Below are 18,070 nucleotides of genomic sequence, written 5' to 3'. Positions count from 1 at the left end.
GCCATCACGCTGCCTCCGCCGTGTTTTACAGTTGATGTGGTACACTTTGGATCATGAGCTGTTCCACGCCTTCTCCATACTTTATTCTTGCCATCACTCTGGTAGAGGATAATCTTGGTTTCATCTGTCCAGAGAAGGTTTTTCCAGAACTCTGCTGGCTTTTTTGTTCCAATCTAGCCTTTCTACTCTTGAGGCTTATGAGTGACTTGCCTCCTGGGGAGTCTTGTTCACTTGTTTGGCTGTTGTGAAGGGATCTCTCATCACCATGGAATTTATTCTGCGATCATCCACCACGCATGTCTTCCATGGACGTCCAGGTCGTCTTGCGCTGCTGAGTTCACCAGTGCTTTCTTTCTTTCTGTACCAAATTGTAGATTTTCCCGCTCCTAATATTGTAGCAATTTCTCAGATGTTTTTTTTTTTCTGTTTTCGCAGCTTAAGGTTGGCTTGTTTTATTTGCATAGAGAGCTCCTTTGACCGCATGTTGTCTGTTCACAGCAAAATCTTCCAAATGCAAGCACCATACCTCAAATCAACTCCAGACCTTTTATCTGCTTAATTGATAATGATATAAGGAAGGAATTACCTACACCTGCCTGTGAAATAGCCTTTGAGACAATGGCTGTCCAATTACTTTTGGTCCCTTTAAAAGAAGATGGCAGATATTAAGGAGCTGAAACTCCTAAACCCTTCACCCAATTTGAACGTGGGTACCCTCAGTAAACGGGTAAAAAAACAAAACTGTCAGCGTCCAAATATATAAGGACCTAACTGTAGCTGTTTCAGCCGTTGCTTCCTGCTGTGTCAGGTTAAGGAGGCAGTAGGCAGCATTGGAGCATTTAATGCGAAAGGCAGGATAACGTTTGTATTTTTTTCTTCTCGTGACTGAGGAAAGACCTGCCATTGTGTGTTTGATAGTGAGTGAAAGAAGGGTTGTATGCATTCACAGATGCACACAGACAGGGCCGGGTTTTCAGTCTTTTCTTGCGCTCGGAAACTCTTGAGTCACTCAGTCAGTGTAACAGATGAACATGCTTTGAAAGGAATCGGCCTGAAATGATTTACAATCACCTGGGCCCTTCGGCTTTGAAGTCAGACAGCTGCCTGTGCTGTATTACAAAGATATTATATAATTTATAATGATATAATTGATCATTATGTTTTCTGGCACTCAACGCTCAGCCAGCTTTGGTTCATAAATCAGATGATGAAAGGTGGGTGCAACAGTGAAATCAAAGGCAAACAAGAAAAAACACAAACATGGTGTCAGCAGGCACTGAGACTCTTTTCTCTACAACATCACAAACAATGTCACCTTTATAGGCTTTGCTTTTGACTTATTAACTCTAATTAGTATTACAGGGATGCTGGGCTAAGTGTGCACAGGCCAGCAGCTTGCCTCACTCTGGGGTTCAAGATGATAAGCTGTGTTTTGATTTCTGTTGCCTGTAAACTGCACAGCTCATTAAATTTATGCAAACCATCCACAGCCTTGCATCAAAACCCCCCATTCAGTCCCTCCCTGCAGCCCCAAAACCCGGAGAGTTAATAATTAACCATAAAAATAATTACAGGGTTGCGTTAATGGCTGGAAAATAAAACTTTCAACGGCAATCACAAAACAGAAAGCTGTAACTTCTTTTGCCCAGATCAGATTGGATGTACAGCTGCAGGCTGATATATGGCTGTGAACCCCCGGCCTTTCCAAACACTCTAATTACAGTGTTGGGACTCGCTGCCAGCTGAGAAGAAACGCTTGGAAAAAATGATGCAGGACGAGTTGTCGAGCTGTAAATCACGAGCCGCATCTCACGTGTGTGTTTTTTGTTTACTTTAGCGACTTGTCGTGGGCCGCTGTCCAATCAGAATGAAGCAGGTATGTACGGATGTGTGAGCTTTTATTAACAGTCATGAAACAAAAGGTACATCGTTCTCTGGCTGTCAGTGTGATTTTCTTTGTTTGGATAGTGTGACTGATCATATTGTGAATTTCCTTATTTTCTGTTATGTTTCACTGGTGGCTCCTAATTAGACCTGTGCAAAATGTTCTAAAAGACATTTTAGACAGTTTTGTACTAGACGATATCTAAGAAACACATCTCTGCATGTGAGCACAGAAGCTCCACCCTATTTTAGTTGAAATGTATATATTTATATGAGGGGCAACCAATCAGAAGAAAGTTGTCCTGAAGGGAGGAAATAGAAATAAAATAGCTCCAAAGATAAATCAGAATAATTTTGACCTATGACTCACGCAAATGTCAAAAAAGATGGGGGGCTGTAAATGAGCGGCATAGGGCCCTTTCTGAGTGTATCTGTGCATTTCTCAGTGTGTGCTGGTAATGGTGCAGAAACATAGAGTAACAGACAATTAATTAAAACATTAATTAAAACAACTCAACAATATCTTTGAAAAAAACACTTTAAACTGATGCTTACCTGCCATAGTTTTAGACACATGACCATCCCCAGCTTTTCTTCTGGCACAAGGGTGCAGACTGCAGTCTTACTGGGCAGCTCGATAATCTTGATCTGTGGAGAACACGTGACAATTACAGGTTAAAACTGAAAGGGTACCATTACATTGCAAAGAAAAGGATAATGATGGATTTTTTTTCCTGCACAAAATGTGGTGTCTCGCCATCTTGCAGCTATTGAGATATTTAAGGGGGTCAAGATAAAAAGGCCGGGGGTCACCAGAATCAGTAGCACACATCCCAAGAGAACAATGGATTTCTGTACAAAATTTCATGGCAATCTATCAGCGTTAAAATGCTTTCATCCCAATCAAGGTCGCGTTCCTGCCAAACAGGACTGCTATCTCTCACCCCAAAAGCGAAAAATGGCAGCGTATGTGTTTTCATTAATCTGTTTTCATTACTGGCACAAAATTATATATACACACAAGTTCTAATTGCCAAGTTGGAATTTGTCTGTCTTCTGCATTCAAGTAACAAACCTGCAACCCAAATCCATACTTGCTTTTTCAGGACCTCCACGGATCCAAGTCCCTCCAACCAGCAGTACAGTGTCATCCATCAGCGCAGAGCAGCCGCCTCACTGTCTATAATAAATCCTGCTAAAGGCTCACCCTGCGACCTGAGTGGTGTTTTCCTGCACACATTGGCACTGATTCTGATAAAAAATACACAGACTAATGATGATGTGTGTGCGTGCACGTGCGAGTGTGTGTACCCACACATCCTGACCAAAGCTCATTCCTTCGACATTCTCCACGCGGATGATATACACTGCTCATATTCATTCTCATTAGGCCTCAGATTAAACAGCCCTTAAAGGAAGCGATCTGTATTTTAGCGCTAAGCCACATCTGTCCTGCATGTTTACCTCTGCGTGCCTGACAAAGAGGGCCTTTAAGGACTTCTCTGTGCCTCAGGTGATCACTGTTCTTGTGTGGCATCACACTGCCCATAAATAAAACACCCACGCTATTAATTAATGTTTCTCCCGTGGCAGCAAAGCTGCTGGCAGGAATCTCACTGTGAGCAGTAAACAATAAAACCACGTGAAATAGCTTCAGATGGAAACTGCTGCCTGTCTCGGTTACATATCTAAATATCGCCCCGTATTTTGCCCGAGGCGCTGAATCATGCCATTGTGAATGCTCTGTGGCAAGTGCCTCAGTATTGTTCCTTAAGGTAATTCATTAATGGGTGTGTTTTTACTTGCAGATGCATGATAGGGATCTGACTTGGTCAGTTATGTCTGTGGAATGGGGTGGAGAGCCCAAAATGGAGTGTGGCCTGTTTTGGTCTGCCGTTTATGGGTCTGTAGGTGTGTCTCTGTCTGTGTCTGTTGGGACAATGGCATTATTGAGGTGCTGGGAGTCACAGGCGCCCTGATGCCTGGCCCACTGGACCGAGGTTAGCAGAGGCACGTTTGACTGGATCAGGTGACCGCTCCTTCCCTTTCAAGTGTAGCTCTGCCACAGAAGAGCACGTAACATGAATCTGGAGGCAATAAAAGATGGCTGAATAGCTGGCTGCCCCATCCTGCCTCACCACTCAGACACTGGCTCCACACAAAACCAAACAGGCGTGTGGGTGTAGAAAATTAACCTCAAGACAGACAAAACTGTGATTTCATTCCACCATCAGGACTGGGCTGGGATTCTTTTCTCGTTAAGCCACCATTCAAAGACAAAAATGTAAACAGCTACTTTGACTTTTAAGCAGGAACATGCTCATTACTTACTGTAAAGCACAATTAAAACTGCGCTTTGCTTTCTTAGGAATTCTCAAAGCCATGTGTTTTAGACAAAAGCATTCAGGTAAAAGAATGTTACTAACCACAACCACAATTAACCAACATTTAGCTGGTGGTCAGTACTAAGATCCTGACCTTCAAACGTGCACACTGATGCATAAAATCAAGGTTTGCTAATGATGCCATTCAGATCACAGTTTGACAGTTTCTGGCTGCAGAGGGCATGCTCATGTGTCATGTTGACACTACCTGAATGGATTCAATACGCTTATGGATCACATCAAATGCAAAACATCGGTGGAAAGATGACAGAACTTGCAACAAAAACAACTTTGAGGAACACAATTTTCCGAGAGCACACTTACGGTATCAAAACCCACAAATATGTGTGAATTCCATTGAGTTAAACAGCAACAGCAAGTCTGGTCAGGTTTATACAGGATGTGTTTTTACACTCAACTCAGACGGTTTAAACCAATTAAGCTGCTCACCCAAAAAGCCGAGCTATTTATATGCTAACGAAATCCTTCCATGTCAGTTGAAAATGAAACGGAGCATCAAGTTACTCATCAAATGGGAATTGAATTGAATGCGGACGGATGCAGTCGAATCTGCAGTGTCAGAAGTAACACTTTGCATTTTTCAGTAAGCATTAAACAACTGACTTCAGTAATTACATTACAGATACAATTACGTTGTTATTTTCATTGCAATCGGTCTTCAGTTCTATGTAACAACCAAACATGCTTCTTTCTTCCTGAGACCTTGTGCCACAATCAGCTGACTTGTGTTTGTCTGCAAATTGAGTCAAAGGCAGAAAGAGCCACAAATTAAAGCTGAGCATTTGCTGACCCCAGCCTGGCAGCCAGAGCCTGAACTTCAGCAGGTGATCTACCTGTTCATGTTTCTGAAGTAGAATCGCTGTTGTGGTCGCTTTGAGGTCTCTTTGGGCTGGCTTTCATCTTTGCTTTGTGTTCATACATAAAAACTAAAAGAAAGACTGAATGTGTTTCCTTGTTAGGACAGGGAGTTGTGTTATTGTGTGGGACTGGCCATTATGTGATGGTGCACTTCAGGTCATTTTACGGAGTAACAAGAAAATAATGCAACGAATAATTTAATGCATTACTTTCTCTGGCAAGTAATTAATCAACATACTCCATTACTTTTAAGAAAAGTAACAAGTAATAGTTTGAGTATTATATACAGTAAGTATTATACTCAATGTAATGTAATCAGACTTGCATTCCTGTGAAAATGTGTGGCAAACATTTCTAGATATTATAATAAAAAGTTGTCACACTCACTAATAGAAACTCCTCTACCTCAAGAAAAAGATTCAATTTTTAACTTAATTACCTTATATCTATAATAGGAACCTTTAAGCTTTCCCTTGTTTTCCCTCATGTCTATACAGTTACAATAGCAGATGCTCATATTAAACATAGCTGAGGTTTCAAATAATGAGTTCAGCATAAGTACAGCTAATCCCTGTGAGCCAACAGCTCAGGCTTCAGACAGTTTTGTCTACTCTTGGTTCTGTATCATATTATATGGTAAGACATCAGTGAAAGCGGATGTTCTTAATATAGTTCTCTCAAGTTCACACCTGTTGTTCAAACTTTTTATTCACAAGGCTCGGACAGTAAGAAGTAAAAAGAAGCTTAAAAACAGCCAAAGGAGCTAAAATGTCTCATTTTAGACTAAGAATGGACTGAAGGAATTCCAAGGCTTAGTATAGGACAAGTATCATCTGGATCTATGGATCATGAAAAGTAACTCTTGTGGAGACCAGGAATAAAAATATTGAACTGGAAACAGATTCCCTTTAGGTTCAGAGATTTAGCATATGCCAGCATGTGCTGATAAAGAGGCGGGGGATGAACATGGATTGTAAAGACAATTGAATGTTGACACTGCTGATGTCTAACCTCCTCCGTCTGCTCCCCAGCGTAGGCCAGAAGGTAATTTGCAGGGCTCATCTCTAGAAGGGAGCACTGACAGTATCCAACACTGCCAGTCCGCACAGACTCCACCAGCTCACTGCGACCTTCACTCACGTCCCACCGGCAGACCTGCATGTCCCGGCCCTGACTGCGCCACCAACAGGAAGAGCGAAACCAGAGCTGAAAATCTGCAGTTATTCACTATTATATACTTTTTAAAATCAAACAGTTTGCATAGAATTAAACCACAACTGACATACTAACAATATTTCTTATTCACAAATCCTTGCTAAGAAAATAAAGGTAAGAACCAGACAGCTGAGAGAGGTTTACCTGATGAGTGCATCTGCTGACTGCAGTGTGCTGACCCAGATGACAGAGTTACCAGAGTGAGCTTCTATGATCTTCTCTGCCCTCCTGCTGTTCAGGTTCCAGATATGTATGGCACCCTTTCCTGACCTGCAAAAACAAGGATGCCGCTTTGTAAAGGATCTTTAATGATCATCACATACATAGAACCTTACACTAAACTGGTTCTGCTTTACAGTAGCTACAAAAATGGTAAGATTTACTCTTGTTCAAAGAAACTAACATTCAAAAATATGAAGGAGCAAATCGTGGCTCACCCAGAGAACAGGAGGGGAGTGCCCTCTCCTTGGCAGCTAAAGTGAAGTGTGTTAAGGGGTCCGCCTGCCCCCCTCAGGGTGTAAATGGGGGATGGAGAAGGACGAGACATCCTTTGGTCAAGCAATCAAAACGTGGCAGAAAGAAGGCTGCAAACTAGCGCCGCTGCGGTCACTGTAAAAGAAAAACATGAACATGAAATCTGAATGTAACACGTGACAGTAGTGTATTCTGAGGCTGATGGCAATAAAACGCTTACAGTCCACACTGGATTGCTCCACAAATACCTCTCAGAGACTGCACAACGTCTGATAAACGTATTTTATGCAAAACAGGATAATTGGACACATTTTAGATGAACAAAATAGAAATGAAGTGCACACCTAATATGTCAAATAAGCAAAAACCTTTTATGCACAAACACTGAGCACGGGCCTCCTTGAGGTGCTTCACCCTTTCTCTTCCACACAGCAGACAGATGTTTTATACACTGTCTGTATTTTCTCCATTGTTAGTAGCTACAGACCCTGTGGCTCTCTTTCGGTCTTCCTCCTTCTAGTCTGCGTGAAAACACCTCTCTTACTCAATATGTCATATATCACCACTTCTGACAGCTGAATTACTGTAAACACAGAGAGCTGAGCTTCTCATTCCTCTTGATCTACAGCCGTTGTCCCAGAGGCAGAGGTAACAGCTCGGGCTTTTAAGTTGTTTGTAGGCTGGGTAGCTGAGGAAACCAACCTGACCACAGGCATGCTGCAAGGAAATGATGCTTCAACACTGAACAATCACATGTGAATGGCTGATATCACAGCTAATAAAATGCTATCTATGTTTAAAATCATGGTGTCAAACTACATGAAAAGACACTTGCCAACACAAAACTTAAGGATGCGCCAACTGGGCTATTATTAGTATTTATGTTTTGCACAGGCATGTGGCCCACGTATATGTAAATGGTAATTGGTAGTTCTTATAAAAGTGCTTTTTCTACCCATTCACACACATTCATATAAGCACTTTTTTCTATGCTTTTTCTACCTAAGTGCTTTCTGTCTCCAATAGATGCATCGGAGAGCAATCAGCACTACAGCCACCCCTGTAAGCTTACAGGCATTCCCATCCAAGTACTAACCAGGCCCAAACTTGCTTAGCTATTCCCACATTTCTCTGCCTTAATTTATTCAGTATTTGTTGTGATTCGTTCCTCCATTTTTTAAGTAAAACAAAAAGATCATCATTAAAAAATTAACTGCTTTTCATCATCACCTTTGAACTGGGTTCAGAGAAGTGTATCTTTCCCCTTGGCAAATCTGAGATGATCAAATGAGAAGCTTTGGATGAGGTGACACAGAATTACCTTTTTCAGCCAGTGTAAAAGCGATATGACATAACAGGTAAAAATCAGCCACTGACATTATCTATCCACCTATCAGCTGATATGTCCCACTTGTGTCCAGTATATTGATTGCAGTTAGTATAGGGAAGAACACAATGTTCTGCAAGAACACATTTACTCCAAATATGAACCAAGATATATAATAGTAAGAGTCACATGCCCTGACAGAGCCCTGATTTCAGTTTCATAGAGTAAATCTGAGGATACACAATGAAAGAATGGAGTCTACCAAAATCTACAAAAAAGTAACATAAGTTCTCTATAATGCTTGGCTGCTACAGCAACTGATTAATGGCATTGTTTTCCAAAGCATCCCCACAGGTACCTAAAACTGGAAGCCTTATTCTCCTGCCCCGACTCACTCCCCTCCCCTACTTTTACTTATCATAACCCTTGCTCTCTGCAATCAGCAGACACTGAAACTGGAGCCCGAGGCATTCAGGAGCAGCTCATTTCAGGAGGTTAGTGGTTAAATTGTCCATGTGAATCTGTGAAGCGGAGCGACAGAGACCCCCGATCAACCTCCCTAATTAAGCACATAACAGTGTAGTCCCATGTTCTAACAATGACGGTTATTTCACCAGCTGTACTATTGATTAATATATAAAGCAGAAATTAAAAAAAAAAAAAGCATCAGCTTTTTTACCCTGTAATTAAGTTGGTCTAATAAATTAATACATTTCAGAAAAAGTAGGAAATTTTCATTCATTAAAAAGAACTTTATGTGAATTAAGTGCTCAAAACTTTCTGAGCATAATTCCTGCAGGTGTCCTAACTTTTCACAATAACTTGCAAACCCTCTGTGTGTCTGACAGCAGTGTGGAACAAATGTTACTGATGCATTATTATGACAAAACTCAACTGCCTGAAAGGTACCTAACAAAGGCCGACAGACTGCTTGGTCATGCTACAACATCACACAAAGGCCTTGAGAAAAGAGCAGGAGAGGACTCAAAGCCTGGCGGACTGGCACAGTATCCAGACTGAAACTCAGCTGGATCTGGAGCTGTACAGAACTGAAAGCACAGCAACCAATAAGTGCAAGACATTTGTGGAATCTCCAACGACAAGATTGAGACTGAAATTTGGAAATGTTTAAGATACTGACCATTAATGTCACACTTTTCTCGGAACTGAACCAACAGAAACGCCTTAAAGCAACAACTGCACAAACTTGTTTTGTATGGTATGAAGAAGATGGCAGCAGTGTTTTTATGGGTCTATCAGTGAAGCTGCTCCTCCTGTGAATGGGTGGGTAAGACTACATTCCTTAGTCCTGGGCCTGTGTGAGTGTGTGACAGGGGGGGGGGGCTAACCCTGGTAACAGGTGGGTTATGCCTCCCTTATTGTCCTCTTCCAGTGTTGAGCTGCGAGTCACACTGAGACCTGAAACTGGCTGTTTTCATTGGCTTGCTGTTTCGACTCGCAGAACTTTCCACTAGCGGCTGCAGCTCGCCGTCACCTAAAAGACAACAGCCGGAGTCAGCGGCGGACACGCGCTTTGCAGGGGCTCGAGAACTGCAAAAATAAACGCACATCCAAAGGATGAGTATAATGGCCATTTTCCCCCAGCCACTACTTCCTCAGTGAGGTTTTCCAGGCGTCAGCATTTCCAGTCGCTGAACTGGCCCAACAATGGGCCTGCTGTTGCGGCTGCAAGCGAGTCAGCTACAAACCCAAACACAAACATGCAGGCAGCTCAGGAAGGGAGAGAAAGACACTGTAAACAAACAACATGGTGACTCGAAGTCACCAAAATGTATTTTCAAGAAGGAAGCAAAGCAAAGGGGGGGATCTGCCCTGGCATTTTTCAAGCCAGTAATTTTCACTTGTGAATGCACATCCGCTGTAGTGGTCGAGCTGCAGTAAAGCTGGCAGCAGGATCAGGTCAAAGAAATGCAGACGCAGGTCAAAGAAATGCAGACGCAGGTCAAAGAACTCAAAATTTACTGGGTTGCTTTTTTTAATAAACATAAGAAACCTTCATAAGATGAACTATAAAAGACAGGAAGACTCTCTGTGTGGCCATTGTTTTATTAAGCATGTTCACAATGAAAAAAAGAATAGCTACACCTAATTAAACCTGTGTATCGTGCACAAGAATACTAAATCAGGGAGACTGATTAATACGCCTGAGCTGGTTTTAGGAGCCAGCGGGAAGAGGCAAGAGAGGACTGAGGCTCCTGCTGGCCCTGTAACAGATAAGACAGCTCTGGGTAATCTGACTCAAAGTCCACGGATAAAGGCAGTTTGTCTCTTCTTGGGCCGTCTGTCCACACCTACAGGGTAATTAGGCCTAATTATGAGAGAAAGGTCCGCTTCCCCTTCATGTTATTAAATGAGAGCCAGCCTCGTCCGCCAAGAATCTCTCAACACCAGCAAGGGGCTGGCGACCTTCAGATCAAACACAGTGCCTATCTGTGCCCCCCTTTGACTGCACCACCGCCCATTACCCTCCTCAGCATCACTGCACATACGAAGAGGGAGGGGACACACAGGACAGTCGTTATGATATGGGGCATCAAAGTTTTTCTATTTTTTGTTTTTCCAGCAGAGTTGGAGGGGAGAGTCCTGCACATTCCTCGCTTGGTGCTGTATCACGTGATCGGACGCTACCCTCCCGAGCTTCTGAACTTATGGGATTGTGCCATTCATAAATATAAAGAGCAGGCAGGGAAGGATATACTGATCACAGGGGTTGATGATGGGACCTTTTATAATGCCCCAGCTTCACAAGAGCCATTATGGAGCCATGGAATCCCAAGATCCCGTTCTGTGATATGAGCCTCATCAAATATGAGATCTGAGCTGCATGATGAAAACCCAAAGCAGATTACACATAGCTCAAAAGCTCCAGTCTAGATGTGCCCTCAATGAAAAACCTACTTTATGACCTATCAAACCAGTAATATTCCTTTTCTTAGCCAACAAAGGTCAAGAAAAAGTTTCCAGATTCTTCTAAGGCCACTACATCATACCTCAGCTATTAGTCATACTTCACTATTAGCTGTTTATCAAAGGCAATGCTCTTATCTGCTGCTTCCCTGCTTTTTCTGGTCATGATGGCATTTCCACCTCGCTTGTTGATCAGTGGGTGGTGAGCTGATTCTACAACCATTAGTCAGCCCTTCTTGCCTCAGCCCTCCCCCTTTCCAACTAATACAGGTCCTCCTGAGGAGGAAACCAATGTGCCAAATAGAGAGCGAGCTCCATTATAAACATGCAGCTAGAAAAACAGAATGGGAAGTGGCAAGGAAGACACACACCCTTTATTGTGTCTTGGTGGGGGTAATCTGGACTGGATAAACAGCCCAGCGTCAGATAGTGGCTGAAGTCAGACACAAGTGCACCAACACCCACTGTCAGTCACAGATCCAATGAGCGGGAAGAGGCAGCATTGTTCGCGTGAATGGCGTGAATGCTAAGCAGGGGCCACTGCAGATAAGGGCTCAATGCCCTGTGGGAGTCACTGATGCAGGCACTGATGGAGCACCATGTCAGAGGGTCCTGATTTAGGAGGTTCTGACTGTGGTCAACAGGTACCAAGAGCCTTATCTGTTTGCATTATCACCCATTTCCTCCATCAGGTCATTTGCCTGGGCACTAGAGGAAAAAGGCACACAAGAGGGTCGACAGCTCGAGGGTCATCATACATCAACGCACATTTTGAGTGTGATCACCTTCGGATATATGGGGATTATGCTGTCAACGCAGCAAATATAGGAAAACAAGTGCATTCTTATTGTGCTCTAATTCAAAAAAGACATCATGCATTGAGGGTTGGGGAACACAGGAAACAGCAAGTTGTTACACTTTGTCAGACTGCACATCCTCCACTCCTTCAGCTGTCAGTCAACTTCAGGGGCAGCGATGAGTGACTGAATGCACAAATCAATGGTGAAAAGTTTGACAACGGGATAACTAGTTGTAGGTGGTGAACGGCTCCTGGAGTTCAACCAGAACGGACTCTTAAATGTGCCCGAGTAACAAAACACCATTTACAACACCTGTCCAGCACCTGTGCATTCCTCAAAGGCTGTATAGGCTCCATATTCATTGCTTTTCTAAAACAATAACTAACTTTATAACCTGTAAATACCAAAAAAGAATTTCATAGATGATATGTCATAGACACATATGCTCATTAAAAAGAATTGATTTTAAAAATGTGATTTCTCCTTGACTTATTTCTCACACTCCATTCTTCAATAAATAAAAAAAATGTATAAATATTTATATAAACCTCCCTCACAACTAATTCCAACACGTCACGAGGAACATAAGCTGTAGCTATCACTACAAACTTCGCTCAAAAAAAATAGTGCTTTTAAGTACCCTTCTGACCTACAGGAATGGTACACCGTGTATTTTATCCACAAGAGTGGATCCACAACAGAAATATAGCTCTCATGCTAATACACTCAGAGGGCAGATAAGAAGCTGCCCTCCACGCAGATGCTGGACTTCACATCCGGGATTTCCGTTATTCGTTATCTACTGAAGGAGATATGTTACACAAGCCTTTGTTAAAATCTAAAATACTGACTTTAAACAATGTTTGGAGGTGCTTTGGTTTCTCTCGCGCGATATTAGTAAGAAACAGGCTAACGTTAGCAACGTGGCTCGAAAATAGCCCTAATAAACATTTTTAGATGTCAGGAGTTATTGCTGGGTATAGTGAGTACACAGTTTATGAAAAGAAGTAGACGCTTTAATGAATATTGTTAAAATACCATTTGAGCGAGACACCGGTGTTTTCACTGCAGCTGTGGGAGAGGCGATACAAAGCATGCGCCGCATCTGAAGGACCTCTATTTACAGAATATGAGCTGTCCGTGAAAGTGCCTGAACAGAACAGTCATTCATATTTTCGCTCTCTCGCTTCCACTTTGCTTTTGAAAATTAAATCAGAAGAGTGCTTATTAATGTGGCACCCTGTACCTATGTACGACCCTTAATAGGTCTATTTCATACTGAACATGCCGTTCTCAAGAAATCTCTGTACATTAAGACGTTAATGTTTCTTTATGTAAAAAGATTACTTAATTTTTTAGAGCCACTACATTCCCTATCTAAAAAAGCGAAATATGGAACTTTTACAGCCTTGCAATACTACATGAACAGGGGAGTCTTTATATATTTTTTTCACCCTTTTTCAGTCTAATTGAGAAAGGGAGACAGAAAACACAGGGCCCTAATCCACAGAGCACACAGAGCCCTTTCATGGGAGTGCTGGGAGAGACCTTTATTTGTCCATTCCTATCACGGAGAAAGCGGGGTTTCAAGGTTGGCTAGGTCTAAGCTGGAAGATTAGATGAAACAGGAGTGTTTTAAACCTCTTCTGTGGCCATGGATTAGGGACAGTCAATCCCCCTACACTCCAAAAATGAAACAATACAGAGTACAGGTGGCTCAGTGGAAGAGAGTGCATAGCCTAAGAAAGAGAAGAGAGAGACTTACATTCATTTAACTTGAAAAACGGAGGGAAAGGGGGAGAAAATATCTCTATACACTAGAATTTATTTGCAGACAGACTAGTGTTTGATCGAGTAAAAACATGTAACATCGTTATAATTACTTAGGAGTGCCAGTGCACCTAATTAACTAATGCAAAGGGTCATTTACACAGGTACTTCATGGCATACATGAAGAGAGTGTATGTCAGTTGTGAAGCAGTGAATGTTTGCACCAATTAGTGCAAATGGAGGTGGCAGTAACCCCTCAGCAGGAGGTGGGAGCAAGAGGTGTCCCCTGCCCTGCCTGGACAGATATCATGGCCCACATTATCATCAATTATTCCTGGCATCTCATCTTACCCATGAGCCGGGTGGGTGCAGGGGGTCAATGCCAGGGTGCCCTCTGCAGCAAGTGGCCTGGAGTCCACATGGAGAGGGTGATAGGGTGTGCAGTGTCATCCGTCCAAACCAAGAGGCCCAGTAAGGAAATCCCTGGAATCCCACTCCTGTTCCAGCTGGGGCAGCAGGTCACTTTACAGCTCATCACCAAATTAGAAAGGCTGGGCAGCAGGCAGACCACAGACAGACTGAAATAGATGGGAGTACTATGATTCTGTCTGTACCCTGGGACCATAAAGTAATGGTTACATGGTTTAGGTGCGGAGATGGACTCCATAAGGAGAGTGATGAGCCTGAGGAGAGAAAACAAAGACAACTCATCCCAAGACACATTACCTCACACTACACAGTATTTTTCCAGTGGGTGATAATTAATGTGAAACTGTTACATACTTGATAGAAAGCAAAAAGCGTGCAAAAAAAAAAATCTGCTTAAAAATAGTTCAGCTCTTAAGGAACTGTGTTTGATTCAGTTTGTGCAGGCAGTCAGAGGAGAAACCTGATTGTGTTTACTGAATGTAGTGCACTCTGTTAGGTCAGTTTAGCTGGGAAAAATGAAAGGACTCGATATATTGTTATAGCTTGTTACATTGATGTAAAGTCTTTTTTTAAAGTTATAATGTATCGAAGGAGATGTAGCATTTTTCTTAGTCTGTCTCATTATATAAACCTTATGTTTGTGAGGGGCATCCAATCAGAAAAACACAGGGAACGAAAAGTGACATAAAATAGTTTGACAGGTGGATGAACTGAGGAGCTGCGACAAGGCCCAGTATAAGGTAAATATGGACTATTTTGAACTGTCAAGCATGTTGAGTTCCTCTAGTGGAGCCCAAGAATAAATACAGTGCTCAGCATAAATGAGTACACCCCCTTCAAAAAGTACAAATTTATCAAAGTAGCTCAATGAACAAAATAACAATTTTCCAAATTTTCACAAGGCTGAGTTTTACTGAACACTTGTTCAACTCCATAACATGAAATTAAGCTTAATAATATAACTTAATCTTAATCTTGACTAAATCTTCAGTTTTACTAAAATTGGTGGAAGCAAAAATGAATACACCCCACAACAAAACTACTACATCTAGTATTTTGTATGGCCACCGTGATTTTGAAGGACAGCACCAAGTCTTCTAGGCATGGAATGAACAAGTTGCGACATATTGCAACATCTTTTTCCATTCTTCAAGAATAACCTCTTTTAGAGCCTGGATGCTGGATGGAGAATTTCCCACAGGTGTTCGATTGGGTTCAGATCAGGAGACATACCTGGCCATTCAATCACCTTCACCCTGTTCTTCCTCAGAAATGCAACAGTAGCTTTAGATGTGTGTTTTGGATCATTGTCTTGTTGGAAAAGTGCACGACAACCAAGTGCACGAAGTGATGTCATCATCATCTTCTTCTTCAGAACAGAGCAGTATATTGTTGAGTTCATGATGCCATCAATGAAATGCAGCTCCCCAACACCAGCAGCACTCATGCAGCCCCACATAAGGACACTACCACCACCATGTTTCACTGTAGGCACCATGCATTTCCCCTTGAAATCCTCACCTTTATGACGCCATACAGTTTTGAAACCTTTAGTTCAAAAAACAGTGATCTTTGTCTCATCAGTCCAGAGCATAGAGTCCCAGTAGTCTTCATCTTTTTCAGCATCGGCCCTAGCAAATTCTAGGCGTGCTTTTTTGTGCAAGGGCTTTAGGAGAGGCTTCCTTCATGGACGATACCCATGCATGCCATTCCTCTGCAGTGTGCGCTGGATGGTGTCACGGGAAACGGTTACTCCAGTTTGGCTTTCTACTGCTTTAGCTAACTGCAGTGAACTTCCATGGTGATTTTCCTTAACCCTTCTCATCAGGAGACGCTCCTGTTGAGATGTTAACTTCCGTGGACGGCCTGGATGTCTCTGTGAGATGGTTGCACTTCCATCTTTCTTAAATTTTTGGATCACTTTTGCTACAGTATTTTGACTGATATGTAAAGCTTTGATCTTCTTGTAGCCCTCACCTTTTTGTGTAAAGAAATGATTTCCTTTCTCATATTTTGTGACATTTCTCTTCCATGTGGATCCATTGCTGGCAGCATGAAATGGGAAGGGCTTTTCTTTGTTAAGTAATGCCCTTTTATCATCCCGTCTGCTGGACACCTCTTAAATGAATCATTAGACTCACCTGTGGTTGAATGCCTGTTAATTTGAATTTTGCAGTCTTAAGTGTGGCTTTTCTCCTAAAACTATAATTGGGGTGCACTCATTTTTGCAACATGGGCTTGAATGAGTTTGTTGGGAAAATCATTTTTTGTGTGTGCAAATTAATTTTGTTTGCAATCAATTTGTGGGACTATTTTGTATTATAGTATCTCATAGAAAACGTTGATTCTGAAAGGAAACTAAAGGTTTTCTGACAAATGTAGAGGGGTGTACTCATTTATGCTGAGCACTGTATATTGAGTTAGAAGTGAGCATGATAACTCCCATTTAATCCCTGAGACTGGGAAGTGAGGAAAGGCAGATTTTATCTCTGGGTGGAAGCAGGACAGCTTTTTCCTCCAGTGCTAAAACAAACGTTATTGCTCCAGCTCTGAATCAAGAGTCGTATTGATATTCTAAAAAACTGGGCAAGAACATGAATAATCACTTTTCCCAAAATGCCAAACATCTATTTCAAGACACGGTCTATCTAATGATTTGCCTCATAAATGTGGGCACCAATGAAAGCCTCCATCAGCAGCATCTGTAGGCTGCCTTTAATTACAACAGCAAAAGCGAACTGGAAAAATGAAGGTAAACTTTAACGTTTTTTATGTGTGCTAAAAAATAGCCAGTAGGATTTTGGTATTAAAACACTGTTGTTACCACCATCTTTGCCGTCGGATTATTCTCCCAGTCTCTCTCTCTTTTCTAATGTCCCTGTTTCTCTGAAAGTTGCTGAAACTTTGGCATGTGCCATTCTTGTGGACTGATAGCAAAAAGCAAGGAGTTAAAAGTATCTTCTAAAGAGTTACACCGAGAACATTTTGACAGAGCAGTTTTTCTCCTACTCTCACGCTGAAATGAGAGCAGTGTTGGTGGACAAGCATGCACGGAGTTATCAGAACAGAAGATACGGTGAATGGGAGTACGTGCTCAATGCAAGTGTATCATAAAACTCGATGCTGAGGCCAAGCTTCCCCGGCTTGTGTGTGTGTGCGTTTTGTTTTTTCTCGGGCATCTTTGCAGGTGTGAGTGGAGAGATCTCAGAGAGGGTGAGGAGTGACTGCCTTGCCTGTCACTTTGAGGATTAGACCTAAATGCAACTCTAATGCCATATCAGCACTGCTAAACCAACCTCCCTTGCAACAGTGAAGAAGGGGAGGCAATCAGTGTCTAAAGTTAATATTCTTATCACTTATTTTTTAAACTCCCCTTTAATGATGAAGCCATTTTTCATGGTCATCTCCAATAGGAGCATCAGGAAGAAAAATGATTATCTCTGACCCCTACATCTCATGGAAACTCCAACATTTGAGCAGACAAGCAGTTGATTCTCTTTAAAACAGAATTAATAATAAAGGTGACATATTCAAGATAAGGACACACTGACACTTTATTGTCTTACAGAGCAGCTCAGTCGAAACGAAACCAAAACATTAATATCCTTGAAATTCCAGACAGACGGAAGCTGCCCTTTTCGTTCTGCTAATGAAGTGTGTGTTGTGACCAAGATCCCAAACCTGCAGACGAAAGGTACTTTCAGTATCTCCAGATTATGTTAAATAAACCCTGAGTTGACTTGAAATGATGTCCATTTTGTTCAGTAGATAGTTTGATGCAAAGGAAATGTGCAAAGATGCCAAAATTGAAGGTAACACCTGTAGCTGTTGGTGTCAAAATCCTTAAATCTTCATAAGAAAGAGTGAAAATCTGATCTACACTCAACAAAAATATAAACGCAACACCTTTGTTACTGCTCCCATTCCCCATGGGATGGACGTAGAGACCTAAAATTCATTCCAGATACACAATATAACCA

The 18,070-nt window shown here is 42.1% G+C and overlaps 1 protein-coding gene across 1 annotated transcript in view; it reads right to left on the bottom strand.

Annotated features, from left to right (window-relative positions):
- Positions 1-13,017, bottom strand: part of gnb1l (guanine nucleotide binding protein (G protein), beta polypeptide 1-like) — a 29,490-nt gene extending 16,473 nt beyond the window's left edge. The window contains exons 1-5 of the mRNA XM_005936892.3: positions 12,930-13,017; positions 6,800-6,971; positions 6,507-6,632; positions 6,159-6,321; positions 2,440-2,532 (exon numbers count right to left, since the gene is read on the bottom strand). Of these exons, the coding sequence (XP_005936954.1) occupies positions 2,440-2,532; positions 6,159-6,321; positions 6,507-6,632; positions 6,800-6,909 (492 nt within the window). The 5' untranslated portion in view covers positions 6,910-6,971; positions 12,930-13,017. The remainder of the gene's footprint in view (positions 1-2,439; positions 2,533-6,158; positions 6,322-6,506; positions 6,633-6,799; positions 6,972-12,929) is intronic.
- Between the last annotated feature and the right edge of the window lie 5,053 nt (positions 13,018-18,070).

Source organism: Haplochromis burtoni, unplaced genomic scaffold (genome assembly GCF_018398535.1).
Source record: "Haplochromis burtoni strain Fernald_Lab_line unplaced genomic scaffold, NCSU_Asbu1 Contig_226, whole genome shotgun sequence".
Classification (NCBI taxonomy): Eukaryota; Metazoa; Chordata; class Actinopteri; order Cichliformes; family Cichlidae; genus Haplochromis; species Haplochromis burtoni.
Note: the sequence above shows the minus strand (reverse complement) of the source record. Positions and strands in the feature narration are given on the sequence as shown.